This window comes from Entamoeba invadens (genome assembly GCF_000330505.1).
Source record: "Entamoeba invadens IP1 unplaced genomic scaffold scaff_1105074726679, whole genome shotgun sequence".
Classification (NCBI taxonomy): Eukaryota; Evosea; order Mastigamoebida; family Endamoebidae; genus Entamoeba; species Entamoeba invadens.
Window position 1 is genome coordinate 36,554 of NW_004440319.1, and position 18,058 is coordinate 54,611.

Consider the following 18,058-nt stretch of genomic DNA (forward strand, 5'->3'; position numbering starts at 1 on the left):
AAGAGTGCTATTAGTTTCTGGTCTATTGTAGTAATAAGAATAGTAGATGTGGTTGTGCAGAATCTGATCGTAGAACCATTTCTTCCACTTAGTTGTATCAATGTTGTCTTTGTACAACTTCAAATATTGGTACACCTTTTCAGACCCACCAAAGACGGTGCCAACGTTGACCAATAACGACTTGTTGCTTCGGAACTCTTCAGAAACACGTTTGCCATATGTGTAATTCATCACATTGAAATTTCCTCGTTCTGTGAAATCAATACAATTTATCTGATCATAATTGCACTCAGCAACAAAGTTGATTTGTTCTTCACTAAAAGTGGAAAAGAAGTCCGCAAATATAAAAACATCTCGTTGGTCACTGACTAAGACCCTCTCGTATTTGTGACGATTTTCTCTCATAAATTCTTCAAATGCAATAAACCGCCTTGTCGCGTCTTGTCCTGTCACGTTTGTTGTGATTTTTATTTTAACAACTTTAAATCCATTGGCATCAGAAATCTTGAAAAACTCTGGAATTTCAAGACCTTCAAGTAACAATACGACTTTGTCGGCATGTGGTATTGATGATTTGGCGAGTCCCATTGAGAGTATTGTGTCGGCTCTTATTTTTCTCCAGTAATTGATGTCTTTAAAACCAACAGCAGACAGCCAAAGATCTTTTTTGTTGTGTGGTTTGTATTTGAACACTTCATGACATATGCCTGAATAATTGAAATTTTCAACATTTATTTTCCCATTGGAAAAGTAATGTGGAACATCTTTAGAAACGTTGTATTTCTTATTAATCTTGTTTTTTGATAAATGTGAAGTGGTGTCAAATGTTAAAATAATGAAGAATATCAATGATATCAGTGAGAATATTATTATACATGAATTTGAATAGGTCATTCTTTTAATTATTAGATGTGTTTTGGTTGTTTTTTAAAAGTTAGTTTTTGGTATTTTTCTTAACAAATTGGTTATCAAATTTTTTGAAGTTGGTTTGATTCAATTATTCTTTATAATTCTTGTTAATATACTAAAACATTTTTTATACTTTTGAAATTGTTAAATAGTGACTATTTTTATAGGTACGTGGTTAGACAAAAGATTTAAGGAAGTTGTTATTTTTGGTAAAAATATGATTATTAATTAAAATAAAAAAGCACATGTCTAACCATGATAGGTAATAAATGTATTTGGTATTTTTTATGTTATATCGTTAGGTATAATTAACTATATTTTTAAATAATATCACAAATAGTAGAGGGTTTTTAAACATCTTTTAATTATTTATATCACTTTTTATTGTTAAATTGTTTTTATATCTTTTATATATATGTACTTTAAATCATTGTGTCTTTGGCTATTATTATAGAAAAAAACTTTTTACAAAGAAAATCCTTTAATTAATTTGATGCGACTATATCTCATTTCAAACAGAGTGTCCAAAAAAATGATTTTTCCCAAATTATCATTTTGTTTTTTATATTACAATTTAAAATATCTATAAAAACAGGAGTATTAGTCTAAACACTTAACTTGGGACTTATCTTAATTTTTTGGACATTCTGTTTCAAAGGATTTTAAACGTGTTTTAATTAGAAACAAAATCTATACAAAAATAATTGTCTTCTTAAATAGTGTGCGCAACCGTGAAAGTAATTTTTCATTTTTATGAAATCTTTTTTTTCATTGCAAAAAATAGTGAAATATGTCAATTTATTTTTTTATTGATATAAATGAGCACACTTTGTAAAATCTGTCTTAATATTGAAACGTGTGAACAGTATTCTATAAAAAGTAAATAAACTTTTTATTTGTTTCAAAAGTTGATAAAAAACAAATAATAATGAAAAACAACATTTTTGATATTTTGTATTTTATAAAAGACAATTTAGAACAATTGAAAAAATAAGATAACAAAAAAATGTTATATAATTTAATAGATAAAAAATTGACAGCAAATTTTATAATTTGGTATAAACAACATATTGTTGTTTTTTCATTTCCAACTTTATTGTAAAATTCTTTAAAAACAACACAAGCAACATAATAATGTAATTGCAAAAGGTGTTTAAAATATTAAGACACCGTTTAAAATGCCATATGAATAGTGTATTGATAAACATGGTATACACAAAAAACGAATGAATTAAAAATTGATTTTTTAATAAAAAGATATGAGTCATTTTTAATTTATTGTAATTAAAGACGACTTTGACATTCTATTGATTCAACTAAATACAACAGATAAAACAAGAAGTTTTCGTTCAAAGAGATCAATTTGTATGTGGTAATAAAAATAAATAATAAAAACAAAGATGATTAATTGTTGAAATGTTAATAAAAAGATTGTTACAATTTCTGTATGTTCTAACAACTTACAACCACAAGAGACTATTGTTTTTTTGTTGAAGTTATTAATGTGTATATAATTATCAATGAACCAAAAAATAAACAAAAAACAACAAAATTATAGAAAAATTTGATAATTATTATTAAGGAAAGAAATTTAGTGTTGTTTATTTGCTATCGATAATATTGTATCATAATGTAGATAAAATTTAAATATGACACACGTTTTGGTGGTTATCACTTCAACAATAAAATATTTATTAATTTAATCAGAAAATTTATTGAAAAAATAATAATAATCATGAAAAATGCAAAAAAGTTGTCAAACAACTTATAATATCATGTGAATGATCAAACTAAATATTTGCATATAAAATATAAAACAAAAGAAAGAAACAATATCATTTAATTGTTTTTTAACTCAATTTATAATTTTGTTGTAGTTTAACGAGTACTGTTATACCAAATACTTATTTTACTTATATTTTGGCTTGTTTTCTTTGTTTTTAAATGTCAACAATAATGGAAAGTATTGTTGTTGTCATAATATAAAGTCAATATAACAATTATATGAAATTGTTGAAAACATTGAAATGATATCATTTATTCGTGGTGGTAAAAAAGCGCAAATATTGGATTTTTAATTAATATGCTTAATAATTTTGGCATTAAAGTTTTAAAGTAAAAATGTAAATTATAAAACTAAAATGCATAATAACAAAAATAATATTATTTTTTGGTTCGTTTTTTAGCTTTGATTTTTTGGTTGTTATGGCAGATCTTTTAAATGATATTTCAGATTTCGATATTTTGAAGATCACGATTAGTTGTAAAAATAAAACGATTAAAGCAAAGTATAATTTTGTGTTGAAAAAAGGGCAAACAGCAAATATTTTGTCAACGGTTGCGCACCCTATTCTTAAATAATGTTATTTTACATCATATTAGATTTGTTTTTTTATTTAAATAAATATGATCAAAATTGATATTTATATTATGTTGGTTTTTAGATTATGATTATTTTCTTGAAATTGAGCAAAAAAATATATTATGAATAGGATTATTTTTTTTATCCAAAAAATACCATTTTTTCTTTTTCAAAAACGGTTATTTAATTGAGGTTTGCAGCCCTGTTTGAAAATAACAACAAAACAACTATCAAAGAAATGATCAATTCTCTATCATTTGTTTTCAAAATATGTTATTTGTATTTTAATTATTATTTTTTATTTAAATATAACATTCTTATAGTATTATTAAATAACATTTATTGATAAATGATTTATAAAATTACCAATAAAATCAATTAAAAGAATTTATTAATACTTAAACGACGAATAACTGTGAATATCAAAATGTCTCAACTTTCTGGTTATCACATTATGATAGTCTCGGAGTATTTTAAGACGATCAGAGACTTTATTAACTTGGAGTTGGTATGCAAGAAGTTTGGTGGTAATATGGGAAAGTACCACTTTAACCCAATTCAGTTGAATTCCAAAACAATTGGATATTTTACAAACATCGAGACACTTCACTTATGGAATAGAGAAGATAAAAACTTCGGTAATGGGATTTTGGTCAACACAGAAGAAAATCAAGATTGTGAAAATAAATCTGTTTTAAAGAAAACGTTTTTTCAAATCATTGTGTGGTTTGATGTTGATTTTGAAACTGTTGACAAAAACAAAAGTCGAAACATTGAGTTTAAAAATGTAACTTACACTCAAAATAATAGAGAGAAATATGGTAATAACATTCCATCAAGTGTAATATCAATTGGTGAAGAATGTTTCTATGGATGTAGTAGTCTAACGAGTGTTACAATACCATTAGGTGTGATATATATGAATGAATTTAGTTTTGGTAATTGTATTAATCTAAGCAGTATTACGATACCAATGAGTGTGAAACCACTTGGTGATGAATGTTTCCGTCAATGTAGCAGTTTAAGCAGCATGATAATACCATCAAGTGTGACTTATATTGGTGATGGTTGTTTTAGTGGATGTATTAATCTAAGCAGTGTCACAATTCCATCGAGTGTCATATCGATTAATTATAATTGTTTCAGTGAATGTAGTAGTCTTAACAGTGTAACAATACCTTCAGGTGTGTCATCAATAGAAGAATATTGTTTCAGTTGGTGCGATAATCTAAGTAGCGTGATTATACCATCTAGTGTTACATCAATAGGAAATTATTGTTTCATTGGATGTGGTAATCTAAGTAGTGTGACAATACCATTGAGTGTGATATCACTTGGTGATCGGTGTTTCCCATCAAACACTGTAGTTTATCGAAATTAATTTAATAATTAATTATTACTTATTTGTTTAAAAATAAATGAACTAAAAATTATAGAAAATAAAACAATATTTAATTTTATATATACTAAATTTTAAGTTCTGGTTTGATGTAACATTTATAAAAAACACACTTTTTATTTTTATGGTATACATATAATAAGTCTAACACTCTTTGATCATACAAATGATTTATAATATATATTTTATAATAATGTAAAATAATGCCTCAAGGTTTTCTTTTTAAAACTATGAAAAAAGTAGTAATGTTGTTTGTTCAAAATAACATATAATAAAATATTTTTGTTAAAATAAAATAATGAAAAACAAAATAATCCCCCAAAAAAGTAACTTACTTAAATTTTTATAAACTCATATCGATGTATTTAGTGTTTTGTTGGTGGATATAAAAAAATAATTGTATTATTGGTTTGTGTAAACAATGATTAAACTGATGACTTGAGATTCAACTATTATATATATATATATTATTTCAGAATAACTATCATTTTTATTGTATAATAACACTTTTTATTATTTAAAATTGAAGAACCTAAAGTATAAGTTTATTTTCAAAAAATCTAATTAATTAATAACGTTTTTCAAATCCCATCAATAGTTCATCGTCATAATTATTATGAACTGCTTTATATGTTTTTTGCAACATTTGAATAACTCATGGCAATTGTACTTTTTATATATTGAATATAAATGAACATTTTGAGTGGATAACCAATACTTAATAATTATAAATTCACACCAAAGAGTGTTGTTGTCTTTGAACAAAACTGATTGGTTTATGTCATTTATTTTTATTATAAAACTATTTTCTAAGTTGTTTGATTACAAGTTTTTTGTTAATGTTTATTTTTTTTAAACAACAAAAATTGATTTTTTAAAAAGAAGACACCGTCAAAGCAACATAAATAAAGATTTGTTTAATATTTACATGTTGAAATAAAATAATTTAAATTTGTTGTGTCATTAATAATTTAATAGTTAATAGTTGGACAAATGATCTTTATTTCATGATGTGTTGAAACTTCAATTTATTGTTTTCTTTCAAAACTACTAGTTTACAATGAACAATGTTTTAATATAGTACTGAAATGTATTTACTTGTCTTTTGTTTTATTGTTGAAAAAATAACAAATATTATTTAACGTTAACAAAAAAAAATTATTATGTTATTTGATTTGATTAGTTAAATCGGGATATTTATATAATTTTTAATGTTTTTTTTGGCTGTGTGTTAATACAAGTTTTAAACCTTTAAAATTGACAAAATATTAAATAAATTCGAATTGTCCCGATTTTTAGACCTTGAATTCTGTTTAATTGTTTTCAAGTGTTAAATAAATGTTTTTATTTAAAATAATAATAAGAATTATAATTCAACATATTTTTAGTTGAAAACATCAATATTTCGGCATTATAAAAATTATTAAAAATTATTTAAAAACAAATTGACAATTAAAAATACAAAAAAATGGTTAAATTTAAAATGGTATATTTGATGCAAATTTCTTTGTACCTCCCAACAATGGCAAACGTTTTAAATTACATGCAAATGAGTTACAGCCTCTTATTGCAATTTCTTCGCTTTAAGTGAATCCACGTTTTTCTACAAATACAGACATAGAAAAATTCTGGGATGTAATGACTCCAGACACTGTTAACAGTAATTTTCAAACTGTTACAAAAGAAGTTTTAAAAAAGGCAATTTATGTGAGGAATTATCCCATTACCGACGACTTTTTGACATCCGAAAACATCAAACTAGCAGAGAAATTTACAAATTTATGTTTTAATAATACCTTTGGGACACAATCAATTTGTACCGAAAAAGATCAACAAGACACTTTCGACTCAATAAAACTGTTTTTTGAGTTACTCACACAAAACCCAACAAGAAAAGTGATTGTCTTTTTCGAACTTTTCTGGTTGTTAGTAGACGAGTGTATCACCCCCAACAATCCACTTCTTCCAAATTTTGAAAAGTGTTATTTCCCCAAAAATGTGTTGCTCTATTTCAAAGAGTCGGGTGGTGTCCGTATACCTGAAAGGTTCATATTATCACAAAAGAAATTTCAGTTGGTAAATGCCGCCGTGACCAAATTGCAATGTCAAATTGCTCTTGACTGATCAGTGCTAATTGGTAGTGATTATGCTTTGCTCACACCACACTGTAAAAACTACTCTGCAGTGATGAACAACAATTCTAATTTGGTGGTGCCTTATTTAAAAAAATGAAAATTCCTTTTTCTTTACTTTTTTGCGCAATTACATTGATTCTTCACTTCCAAGAGTGACTCATATCGACTTCACTAAAATTGAAGAAAAATTGTATTGTGTTATGCACCTCATGTGAAAAATTTAATTCAACAATTTAAAATCGAATTGACTGATTTTAAAATCCCACGTTGTGTTGAAGAAATCACAGTAGATGACTCAGAGCGTTGTAATACGCAGACGTGTACGTGTCACATTCCAGAAAATTTATCAATACGAGAATTGAATGTATCAAGGTGTGGTGTATATTACAACGGAAATATTAAAAATGTCGAAAAGGTTAGTTTAAACGACTTTTCATTATTTAAGAAAGATAGTAATAATGAAATATTAGAAATTAAGTATTGGAAGAAATTAAGTGAATTTCCTTTTATTAACGTGAGAGAACTTGAATTGAAAAATATTCAAAATATTAAAATTGGTGCGCTTGATAACTTGGAAGTGCTGAAAGTTGATAAGTGTGACAACGTCTCTTGTTATGTCAATAAAAAGTGTGCAAAATATTTTGGTGTGGAAAACACGTCAAATTCAACTTTTTATATCGACGCTAATAAATCAGACGTGCTGGAATTCAACAATTGTAAAGCTTTTACTCTTGGAATTTTTAATACAAAATAATCTCATACAAATTTGACACTTTTTGTGTGTGATTTGATAAAAAGTTGATATCGATAATAAACAGAGCCGATCGTTTTGTGTTTTTAACTCAAATGATCTTCAAATTACAGGCAACTGCACTTTTAAAACGTTAAAAAAAGTCAATTCGACTATTGTAGAACACTCGAATTTATTTGCAGAGGAAATTGATTTATCAATTATCCAAATGTATCAGCCAATAGACTTTTCTAAAGCAAAGAGAGTGACTTTGTGTGGGTTGAAATCTTTTTCGTTAAATAACAACTTATTTGATAATTGTGAGGAACTGAAATTTGTGCATTCTTCTCGCTGCCAGTTTTTCTTTGAGAATTCTCACTTGAAAATTTTGACTTTGGACACTTCAAGTGACATCAAAATTTCGGGAAATTTCGAACAATTGGAACAAATTGTGAATTTTGGAAATTCACAATTTGACATTTCCAAATCGGTGAAAACAGCCTTTTTTAATAAAACCGAAGACAATTCAGAAATTCAAATATTTGACGTGTTAATATATAATGAAATTTCACACTCAACTGAGAAGAACAGCGAAATAAAAAAATTCAAAGTTACAAAGAGAAATACAGTATTTAAAAATTGTTTACTTTTTAATATGAAAATATCATCGGATATCGGGTTTATCAACACTTTGACACTTTCTGGATTTCAACGCGAATTACCCGATTTGTCTAAAGTGTTGGTTGGTACTTTAATTATTGAAAAGTGTCAAATTCAGAGAAGTCAAAATGTCAATGTAAATAACACTAACATTCATGACACTTCATTATTTAAATCAGCATTAAATATAAAAATTAATGAGTGTCAAGGAATTACTTTACCGATATTAACAGATCTCAATAATCTTGAAGTTACTAGTTCGGCAGTTGTGATGACCTCATTTGCTCATAAAAATGCTGTTTTGAAAATGTGGTCAATACCAATTCTGAAATACTTTTGTTGGGTAATTGCATTAAAGTGAAAAATGTCAAGATCGATGGTTTAATGGGTCTATCGATGGTTTATTGTTGTTTTGGAAATTTAATAATAAAAAATTTTCAGATTGAAATTATTAATCAAAATGTCTTTGAAATAAATGCAAAAGACGTTTTGTGTGAAAATTGTAGCAGCGTGTTTCTTAATATAGAACCTGATGTTTTTAAAGTCGAATTGGTCGACTATCACATCTGCAAAATTGCAACGAGTGATAGAAGTCGCATCAACACCAAGAATTTCCAAATTTGGAAGTTTAGAACAACAAGAACGAAATGATGAATTCAATATATACAACAGCAGGCGGTAATGGCATGTACCATATTGATGGGTTTAAAAATTACAATGAAAGGCTAAACAAAAGAATTTTTAATCCACCACAAGAATCGTTATATTATATAAGTGAATTCTGATTTAATCTTTGAAATATAACTAAAATCACTTTAAAATGAAGAAGTGTCATTCGGGTTTATAAACTGATAACAAAAATGTGGTACTGGACATTTTTACTATAAAATATAGTTTTAAATATAGTTTAATTATTTATTTGTTAAAAAAACAAGGAAAAAAGCCGCAGTTTTTTTCGAGTAAAATTTTAAAAAATATAATTTTTACTTCTAAAGCCGCGTTTTTGAAGACAAACTAATAATTTGTGTAATTTCAATGTTTTTATATAATAATAATAATAATCAAACAGGATGACCAAAAAATCACAATAAATATGTTTATATGTTTGAGAGAACAAAAATTCAGGGGTGCAGCCAGAGCTTAAGCTGAAAGGGGGACTGATGATTATTTAATGAAACTTTTTGGAGTATCCAAGCGGGATATCTCAAATATTAAGAAAAGTAAACAACATTTTAAGTATTAAAAAGGTCAGTTTATTGGTCATTTGTTATTATCAATTAAGTTTATTCGTTTTGGCATTAAATATTGTGTTTTAGTTCATATTTTGTATTTTCTATTATTTTGCTCTATTATTAGTTAATCTCTTATTTCATTTAAGTCTGTGTTGGTCTAAAATCCTCACAGCTTTTATTTTGAAATATTTGTTAATTTACAAAAAATTCGAACAAAAAGCCGCGGTTTGATTTAAAAAATTTTAGGACGAATTTGCGATTTTTTCTTCTGTTTTACACAAAATTTTCTTTAATAAGTATAAAAAAATATTAGAAAATAATGTGGTACTGTGGACACTAATTCAACATTTTTTGGAAGCCAAACAAAAACAAAAAATGAGGAAATTGGGTTTAAGCAATTTATTGGTAGTACCAACTTTTTGTTAACAGTTTACAAATCGTGTTTTTATTTTTTGATTTCTTAAATTATTATTTAAAATAAAACACATGTTTTTTAATAGACCTGGTTTATATAGAAATTGTTGGTGTTTTAACTTCTATCTTGTGTAACTTTGTTCACAACACAAGGTTTGAAAAAAAGTCGGTCAAGTTAGCTTATTAAAACACATTTTTAATATATTATATTTGTTAAATATTAATTATAGTTTGTCATAAAATTAAAAAAAACAAACAAAATTTATGTTGTATTTTATCATAGTTTAACAAAGAAATTTATTTTTAATTGTTTTTAATAAAATAATGATATATTATTGTTGTTAAATTAACATTAAAACACTCTTGTATTTTAATTAACCTTATGATACTGTGAATGTTTTAAATAAAACACGTTTTTTTATTTTTTTAAAAACTTGATATGATATACTAAAAAAACTTTACTTGTTGTGTTTTTTTTAAAAGGTAAACAAAAAACTTATCGCACAAACAATATTTTATAAGTTTTACTTTTTTCAAATTTTGAAAATGTTTTAATTTAAACATTTCAGATGTAAAACTAATTTGTCTACAATAATTAATTTGTCTTATATATCCATTTGCATCTAAATTACCCATTTTAAGTCGCAATTTCCCAATATTTTATTCGGTTCGATTTCCAAATTCGTAATTTGTTTACTTTTTAATTATAAACCAAACAACTCAGACTAAAAAAACTTTTACTTAAACTTAACAATTAATTTAGGAAATAAGTTTAACCACCAACATTAAATTGTTGTTGGTAAACAATGCATTAACTGTTTGTGTTGTTAAAATTTTTAAAATCAATACATATGGGTATTTATAAACCATCATTAATTAGATGGTTTTTTCACAATATGACCTTTATCACCCAACCTTATTATTATCTAAAATAATATGCAAATTAAAATTTAAAAAATATAGTATATATTTGATCCCATTTTCACCAACTTTCCACGTCCTCCCTTGGCGCGGATACCACAGATTCCAACAAACGGAGAAATTACATTCTCACAATACGGACAAAGAAAGTGGTGATATTTTGACGCACAAACAATGGCTGAGATGTGGACTTTTTTTAAAAAAATAACATTGTCAAATCTTTTTTTTGGTCAAGGAAAATGACAGTCCTTATACATTTTTAATACGTTTTAACATATTTATTATTTTTTATTGTTCAAACATTGGTTCTTCACAAAAAATTGTCAATTGTATAATCAATTAATTCAATACTTGGCAACCCTTTCATTGTGTTTCTAAACACGATGTTTTCATTTTTTTATCCACCACATTGTAATGTTTTGTTTTATTTGATAAATAACACGTAACAAAAAAAAACGGAGTCAATTTTATAAACCAACTCTAAGTTTATGTTTTACAAAAATTATTTTAAATAAAAAAATAAAATCTCGATTAATCTGATAATTATTTGAGTATAATAAAAATTTATAATTTTTATCATTTTTAGGTGTAGACAAATTGGTTCCTGCAAGACTAATTATTCTTCATAATGTAGTAAAATATTCCAATAAAAACACAATTCAACTCAGTAAAATAATTTATGAATTTCCTTTACAAGTCAAAAAAGAATAAATGGAAAATGTCAAAGTTTGTTTTAATTAGTCAACACATTAAAATTAAAAAACGAAGTTGTAAGAAAGGTATCAGTTGGTTCTCGTGAGTATGACATGGCGATTTCATATGATTTTTTTTATAAAACAGCAATGATTAAACAACGACTGATATCAACACAATAGAAGATAAAAATAAAAATGAAAATTCCATAAAAAGTCTTTAAAATAATAGATACTTTGAAGTTGAAATAACTGGAAGTGGTAATATGAGTATAGGAGTTCTTGATTTGGACAAAACAGATTGTTACGAGGACTTGCAAGTTGGGTGGTTTGGAGGAAGTCTTAACTCTGTGTTTCCAAAGGCTTTGAAGGAAACACTTTGAAACCAGAGAGTCAGATTGCCTCTCCATTCTATCCTCAAAACAAATTCTTGTCATTTTGAATTGCACAGGACCACTATTTAATATTGGTTTGGATAAACCTGGTAATACCAGGGGCAAAGGCGTGGGTTTTAATGATGACTCCTCGGCGCTATGAAAACTCATTAAATGTTATAAGAGTAAAACATAATTGATTTCTTCTACTCGTTTTTAATAATAATCGTTCTATATTTATTTCCTGAGTAAAAAAACAAAATAATCAACAGAAATAAATTCACCATGATCGCCTTTACAAAACAAAATGTATTATAAAAAATACCAAATCAAATAAAAACCTTCAATTGTTATAACACTACAATCAGCACAAATATGAAAACGATTATTGTAACAATACTCCCACCATCCCTATTATTATTTGATGGTTCTTTTATACAAAATCCTTGTGATGAACACACAAATCCATCTCTACAAACGCCACAGAATGGTTCGCAACCTTTAAGAAAAGGAGATGGTCCAGTATAATATGATTCATTAGTAATTGAACACTCTGTGAACAAACAATCCAAAGAAGTTGAGTTGCATTTATCCGAGTCTTTTATTCTTCTTCTCTATATAAATACACACTTTTAAGAACGACATGAGCGCCTTTACTGAATTTCTGTGTTATAGTAATTACATTAGAAAATTGCAGTGTCTTCAAATTGAACGCTATTTTCATTTCGATAGTTTTCCCTCCATTGACTCTCAAATATTGTGTTGGCAAATTTGCCTGAATCAATGAGATGGTACTCAGATTTAATGTAGTGAGTGACGTGTCGTGTAAGACGTGTGTGATTAAAAACTCATAGTCTCCGTCTACATCAAATACGACTTTCATCTCTTTGAAGTCCTTTTGTATTCTAAAGGCATTCGCATAAGCAAAACACAACGTCAGATTGCCTCCTTCGGCAACGAAAGAGACATTATTATTCCCCCACTCGAACATTCGACCTTCTTGTTTCTCATTAATTGTCCACACTTGCCACTTCTGGAATATCAACTTGTCTTCCACGACTTTACTTGAATCAAAGACTTGAGTGTCTGCAATGTACTTACACGGCTTAGTGTTAACTGCGACGTATCGGACTGCGGCAGTCGCCATATCTATTTTACTGAAATTGACTGCCAGAAATCTGATCTTTTCGTCGTCGAAGGAAACCATCTGGACGTTGACGTAGTCGTTGATTAAAGGGATCACAAAGGTGTCGTCTATGTTCTTCCGATACGACGTGACGACGTTTTTATATTCAATTCCGATCTTTTCGGCGGGTTTGTTATGATCAATAAATTGGAATGCTACAGTACTTTGTGTTCTATTAATCACATAGAGGGAAACGGGGATTCCTAAGTCAAAAGCAACTTCAAATACAGACACTTGGGTTAAGTAATTGTTGACGTTGTCTACACCGGAAGTTAAACGTTTATATAAGGAAGAATACACTCCAATGGTCCGGCGCTCTATCGCAAAGGTCGAGCCTTCTGTTGAAATATCTGCAGAACCGGCTATCATGCAGTTAACAACATTCTCACTCGGACCAACTATTTGAAGCCATTCCCCACAACGATTAAGAAATAAAGTGCTCTTGTTCACTATAAAAAAATCGGGGTGGACAAAACAAAGAGACTGTATGTCGTAGCCATAGACTTTGTGCTCATAGTCTTGAATTTTGTCATAACAAATGGTGTAATCGCGAACATTCACAGAGGAGGAATTCATGTTGACTACAACTAAATCAGTCATACAAAGGGGATCAACTAATGTCTCTGAAGATTGTAAATACACTCCATTTGATAAAATAACAAGAAGTGTAGTAATTACAGAGAACATTTTTAATTGAGTTTGTAGGTCTTCTGAGTACTTTTATAACGTTTTTTGGCCATTTTTCTATTTTTTAAAATTTCTATATTAAATATAATTAAAAATGTGAATTGATTCGCTAAAAAAACGAATTTGTTCAATTAAAAGATTTGGTAATTTGATGGTTGTTGAAAAACTCGGATTATTTTTTTTAATTTACGTTTAACCCTAAATAGAAATTTCAAAATGTTTTTTGTTTGTTTATATTTAGAGGAAGTTGGGCGTTAATAAGCAAAGAAGTATAAGTTTATATAAATATCAACAGTTGAATTTTTTGAATGAGTTGATTCATTATTTTTGTGGCACGAATAAGAAAAAGACATTCTTTAGGCATTGTGATATTTTTACAAAATTTTAATCTATAAAATATAGATTAAAATTTTAATAAATGAAAATATAATTCTGGTACACAAAAGCTTTTTTGAATATTTTATTCACAAATTACTCTTCTTAAATTGTTAAGAAAGTAATTTGCTGATAATAATTAATTTAAAATTACAAGTTAGTAACTTTTTTATTGAATTAATAATAATACAATTTGTAAACAGTAATTTATAACCAAATTAAATAAATCAAGTTACAAAGACCATATATTGAAAACAAAATTAAATCATATTATTTTTATTATCATATTTTGTATACATTTTATTTATATTTTCATTATAAACAAACCCTTATTGATTTTAATGTAATTTTGTTTCATTTACATTTTAAGAAATTGTATTTTGTAAAAAGTATCACCTAATAAACATTGTTTATTGACATCTTAGTTGAAATCAATGGTCTAATTATTTATTATTTAAAAACAAGTAATTTAATAACATTAAATACTCACCCAAAACATTTGTCCATTTTTATTATAATTAAATAAAAAGTTAATTATAATTTGCTTGAACATTACAAAATCAAAAATAACATTTATGAGACAAAATCTTTTGATTTGTGATTATTTTTTACTTGTTATTTTTTAAAGGCAAATGAAGATTTTAAATTGAATATCTCCGAAGATAACTTGTCAAAACAAATAACGTTTATTAAACACATTTTATTAAACTTATGTAATTGTATAGACTTGATTTACAGTGAAAATTACAAAAAGTGTTTGAGATATAAAAATGAACATAATCATCAATTATTTTTTTCAATAATTTTAATTGTCTTAAAACAATGTGACAGTTTTTTATAAAAAAAATATGTGGAGAATGACAGAAAAAATAAATAAAATATAATTTAAACAAATTGTTTTGTAGTATTCATATATTTAACCAATTTGTTATTTTATTTAATATAAGACAATTGACAATCGCTTATATTAATTATTGAATTGATAAAAAAATATATTGTTTTTATGTGTGTTATAATTAAAACAGCTTTTAGTTAACTTTAAAAAATAATATTATAATAATAATTTTGTTTGAAAAACATCTTAAACTGTAATAATGACGACATTAATATCTTAATTTTAATTAAATTAAGATAAATTTATCAATCTTATAGTTGTCGAAGTGTATTGTTCATTATATTTTGAAATGTAAAATATAGCAACAATAAAAATAATTTGTTGATTAATTTGATTTTTATTAATTTAAATATCGAGTTGATATTTATTAAATCGGTATTTTGAGTGTTATTTGTAATTTAATTTAAATAATGTTGTATAAATTTAGATATATTTATATATATAATTTAGGACTAAAACCATATGATAAATAAAATTTATAAGTAACTGTCAAGTGTTGTTAAATAAGTATATTATTGAATATTAAAATAATTTTACTATGATTTATTTGCTCTTTTTACAAATAAAATATAATTGATATATACGTTATCAATTAAAAATGTCTTTTTATTGAAAAATATTTGATTCATTAAATAATACATATACAATACATTTTTTCATAGTTAATTAATATTTTTACTTATCATGTTACTTATTACATAACACATTCGTTTATTAATTTTAATTCGTTGTGTTAATTAATTTTGGGTTACGAAAATTGAAACTTTTATAACCCAAAACCTTTTTTAGAAAAAAAATAAGTAAAAAGAAATTGTCCAAAACTTTTTTTCCAATTTATTCAAAACTTTTTTTAACCCAAACTGGTTATGAATCAGTTTTATTTTACTTAAAATAATTAAAAAATGAGAACTTAATTACCTAAGATTGATCAAAAATAATCTTTTTGGATGAAATTTAATATCTCTTTATCGTATTACAACATTTCAAATAAAAAACGTTACAAAATCAATCCACTTAATGTCAAATAGTCACATTAACAAATATAACGACTATAAAAACACTATTCTGGTTATAATCAAATGACAATATACTTTTTATATAAAAAAACAACCAAATATATCAAATTACCATCAAACCCCATCATTCTTTCTATTTTTTTCTTATGCTTTGCTCTTGTTCAATACAAATAAACTCATTCGTATTAAGTGTGAAAAAATATCCAATTCGAATTTGAGTTGATAAAGAAAATAAATAGAAAATTACAAAAATTTGTTTGGTGTATCAAGGTAGAAAAAGTTTAGGTAAAATAAAAAAATAAAAACTTATTATTATTAGGTTTCTGTTTTGTTCGTGTTAAAGACAAAAAAAAAGAATCAATAACTTTACTTGGTATCACTACTACTCTCGTTACTGTTACTACTCGAATCATCACTTGATGTATTTCCACTCTTTTCTTTACTCTGTTTCTTTACATTCTTTGTATTTTTTGAATTCTTTTTGATTTCCTTTGTATCTTTATTTCGAATATTTCCTCCCGATTTCTTCTCTGTATTTTTCATACTTTGTTGAACCTTTTTATCCATCGACTTCTCTATTTCCAATCTTTTTGGGCAGTCCCCTTCCAAATGACCTTCCAACCCACATATGAAACATTTCGTCTTTTTTTCAATTTCGTAATTATCAATGTGGACTTTAAAAGAGTCGTTTCCAATTTTCTTTTTGTTCATATTTTTTTTAATCAATTTGGCTGTTTCGATATCATCGACAGTGACAATCACAATGTTTCCTTTAGTCTCCCCCTTCTTCCCAACTATTCTTTCGAAGTTTGTGATGTCAAATTCTTTAAAACAGTTTTGCATCTCCTCGTCACTGACATTCGGACCAAAGTGACTCGCTCGGATTTTACTCGTCCATTGCAGTTTCTCACACACACACGCTTTCAATTTGTACTCATTAAATGCCGACCCGTTTTTCGTGGAAATAAGAGCGTTGACATTTTTATTGGAGACTTCAAAGGTGCAACAACTTAATGGAGTGTCTTCATTATAACGGGGAATCTCTACAGAGAGCGGAGAATACTTCGCAAACACTTGATTGACTTCTTCGTCTTTGACGGTTCGATGAAATCCAAAGACTTTTACAACTATATTATCACTCATTCGCTGTTATTGTTTTATAGGCCGTTAGGTTAGACAAAAAAATTATTTAATAAATTATTAATTATAATTTTTACTAAAAATAATGGTTTTTATTTAGCTTTTGTCTAACAATATTTTTACTTATTAAATTAGAATAAATTTTTAGGGTTAAAATTATAATTTAATAAAAGTATAATTATTTGTATTACATATGAAATACTAAGGTTTGACTTATAATTTTATTTAAATACTATTTATATAATAATGAATAGTTTTCTTTAATTATTTTTATTAAATAATCCAAATATAATTTTTCATATTTAGTTTTCACAATAGTATAGAAATGAGACCTACATTGACCACCACCACCATTTCTTAAAATAGAATTATTTTTTCTATTTCGAATCATATTCAAATTAAAATTATAGTAAATAGGAAACTGATAAGATATTAGGTCTGGTTCCCGAATTCAAGAAATGCCGAAAATTCACCTCGAGTTAGTGGAAACCGAGAAAGACGGAGCATTGAAAAGAAGGCTCATAAAGACACACTCAAACAGTCTGTTTGTGCACCGTTTCACTCACTTTCCAAGTCCTCCCTTGGCGCGGATCCCCCCTGACCCCCCCCCGCAAGCGGGAGGGAACCACATCCGCGTCCACACAGCACGGACAAGGAAAGTGGGTGACATGGGGACGCACAAACAGTGGCTGAAAAATGGACTTCCTTCAAAAAACACTCGCGGCAAATATTTTTTTTGGTAAAGGTGGTGGTGGTGGTCAATGTAGGTCCCGTATAGAAATTATTAATTATTATTTGAAACCACAGTCCTGGTCGAAATTTTATGGCTGTTTGGCGACTTTTGATGTTATGGCTATTAACTCACTTCTCACTTTTAAAACTCACTTGTCAAAAAATGACTCACTACTTCGCTTTTGACTCACTTTTATAA

The 18,058-nt window shown here is 26.6% G+C and overlaps 4 protein-coding genes across 4 annotated transcripts; 1 reads left to right on the plus strand and 3 right to left on the minus strand.

Annotated features, from left to right (window-relative positions):
- Positions 1 to 894, minus strand: EIN_457810 (hypothetical protein; the record flags this gene model as incomplete). Its single annotated transcript, XM_004256245.1, has 1 exon — positions 1 to 894. A coding segment is annotated over one exon (894 nt), but the record flags the coding sequence as incomplete, so codon positions are not given.
- Positions 895 to 3,698: 2,804 nt separating this feature from the next.
- On the plus strand, positions 3,699 to 4,652 carry EIN_457820 (hypothetical protein; the record flags this gene model as incomplete). The annotated part of the gene is made up of 1 exon (XM_004256246.1): positions 3,699 to 4,652. The coding sequence occupies one exon, from the start codon at positions 3,699 to 3,701 to the stop codon at positions 4,650 to 4,652; it is 954 nt and encodes a 317-aa protein (XP_004256294.1).
- A 7,526-nt stretch (positions 4,653 to 12,178) lies between these two features.
- On the minus strand, positions 12,179 to 13,701 carry EIN_457830 (hypothetical protein; the record flags this gene model as incomplete). Its single annotated transcript, XM_004256247.1, has 2 exons — positions 12,179 to 12,426; positions 12,459 to 13,701. The coding sequence occupies 2 exons, from the start codon at positions 13,699 to 13,701 to the stop codon at positions 12,179 to 12,181; spliced, it is 1,491 nt and encodes a 496-aa protein (XP_004256295.1).
- A 2,652-nt stretch (positions 13,702 to 16,353) lies between these two features.
- On the minus strand, positions 16,354 to 17,130 carry EIN_457840 (hypothetical protein; the record flags this gene model as incomplete). Its single annotated transcript, XM_004256248.1, has 1 exon — positions 16,354 to 17,130. One exon carries the CDS (start codon positions 17,128 to 17,130, stop codon positions 16,354 to 16,356), a length of 777 nt encoding a protein of 258 aa, XP_004256296.1.
- Positions 17,131 to 18,058: the final 928 nt, after the last annotated feature.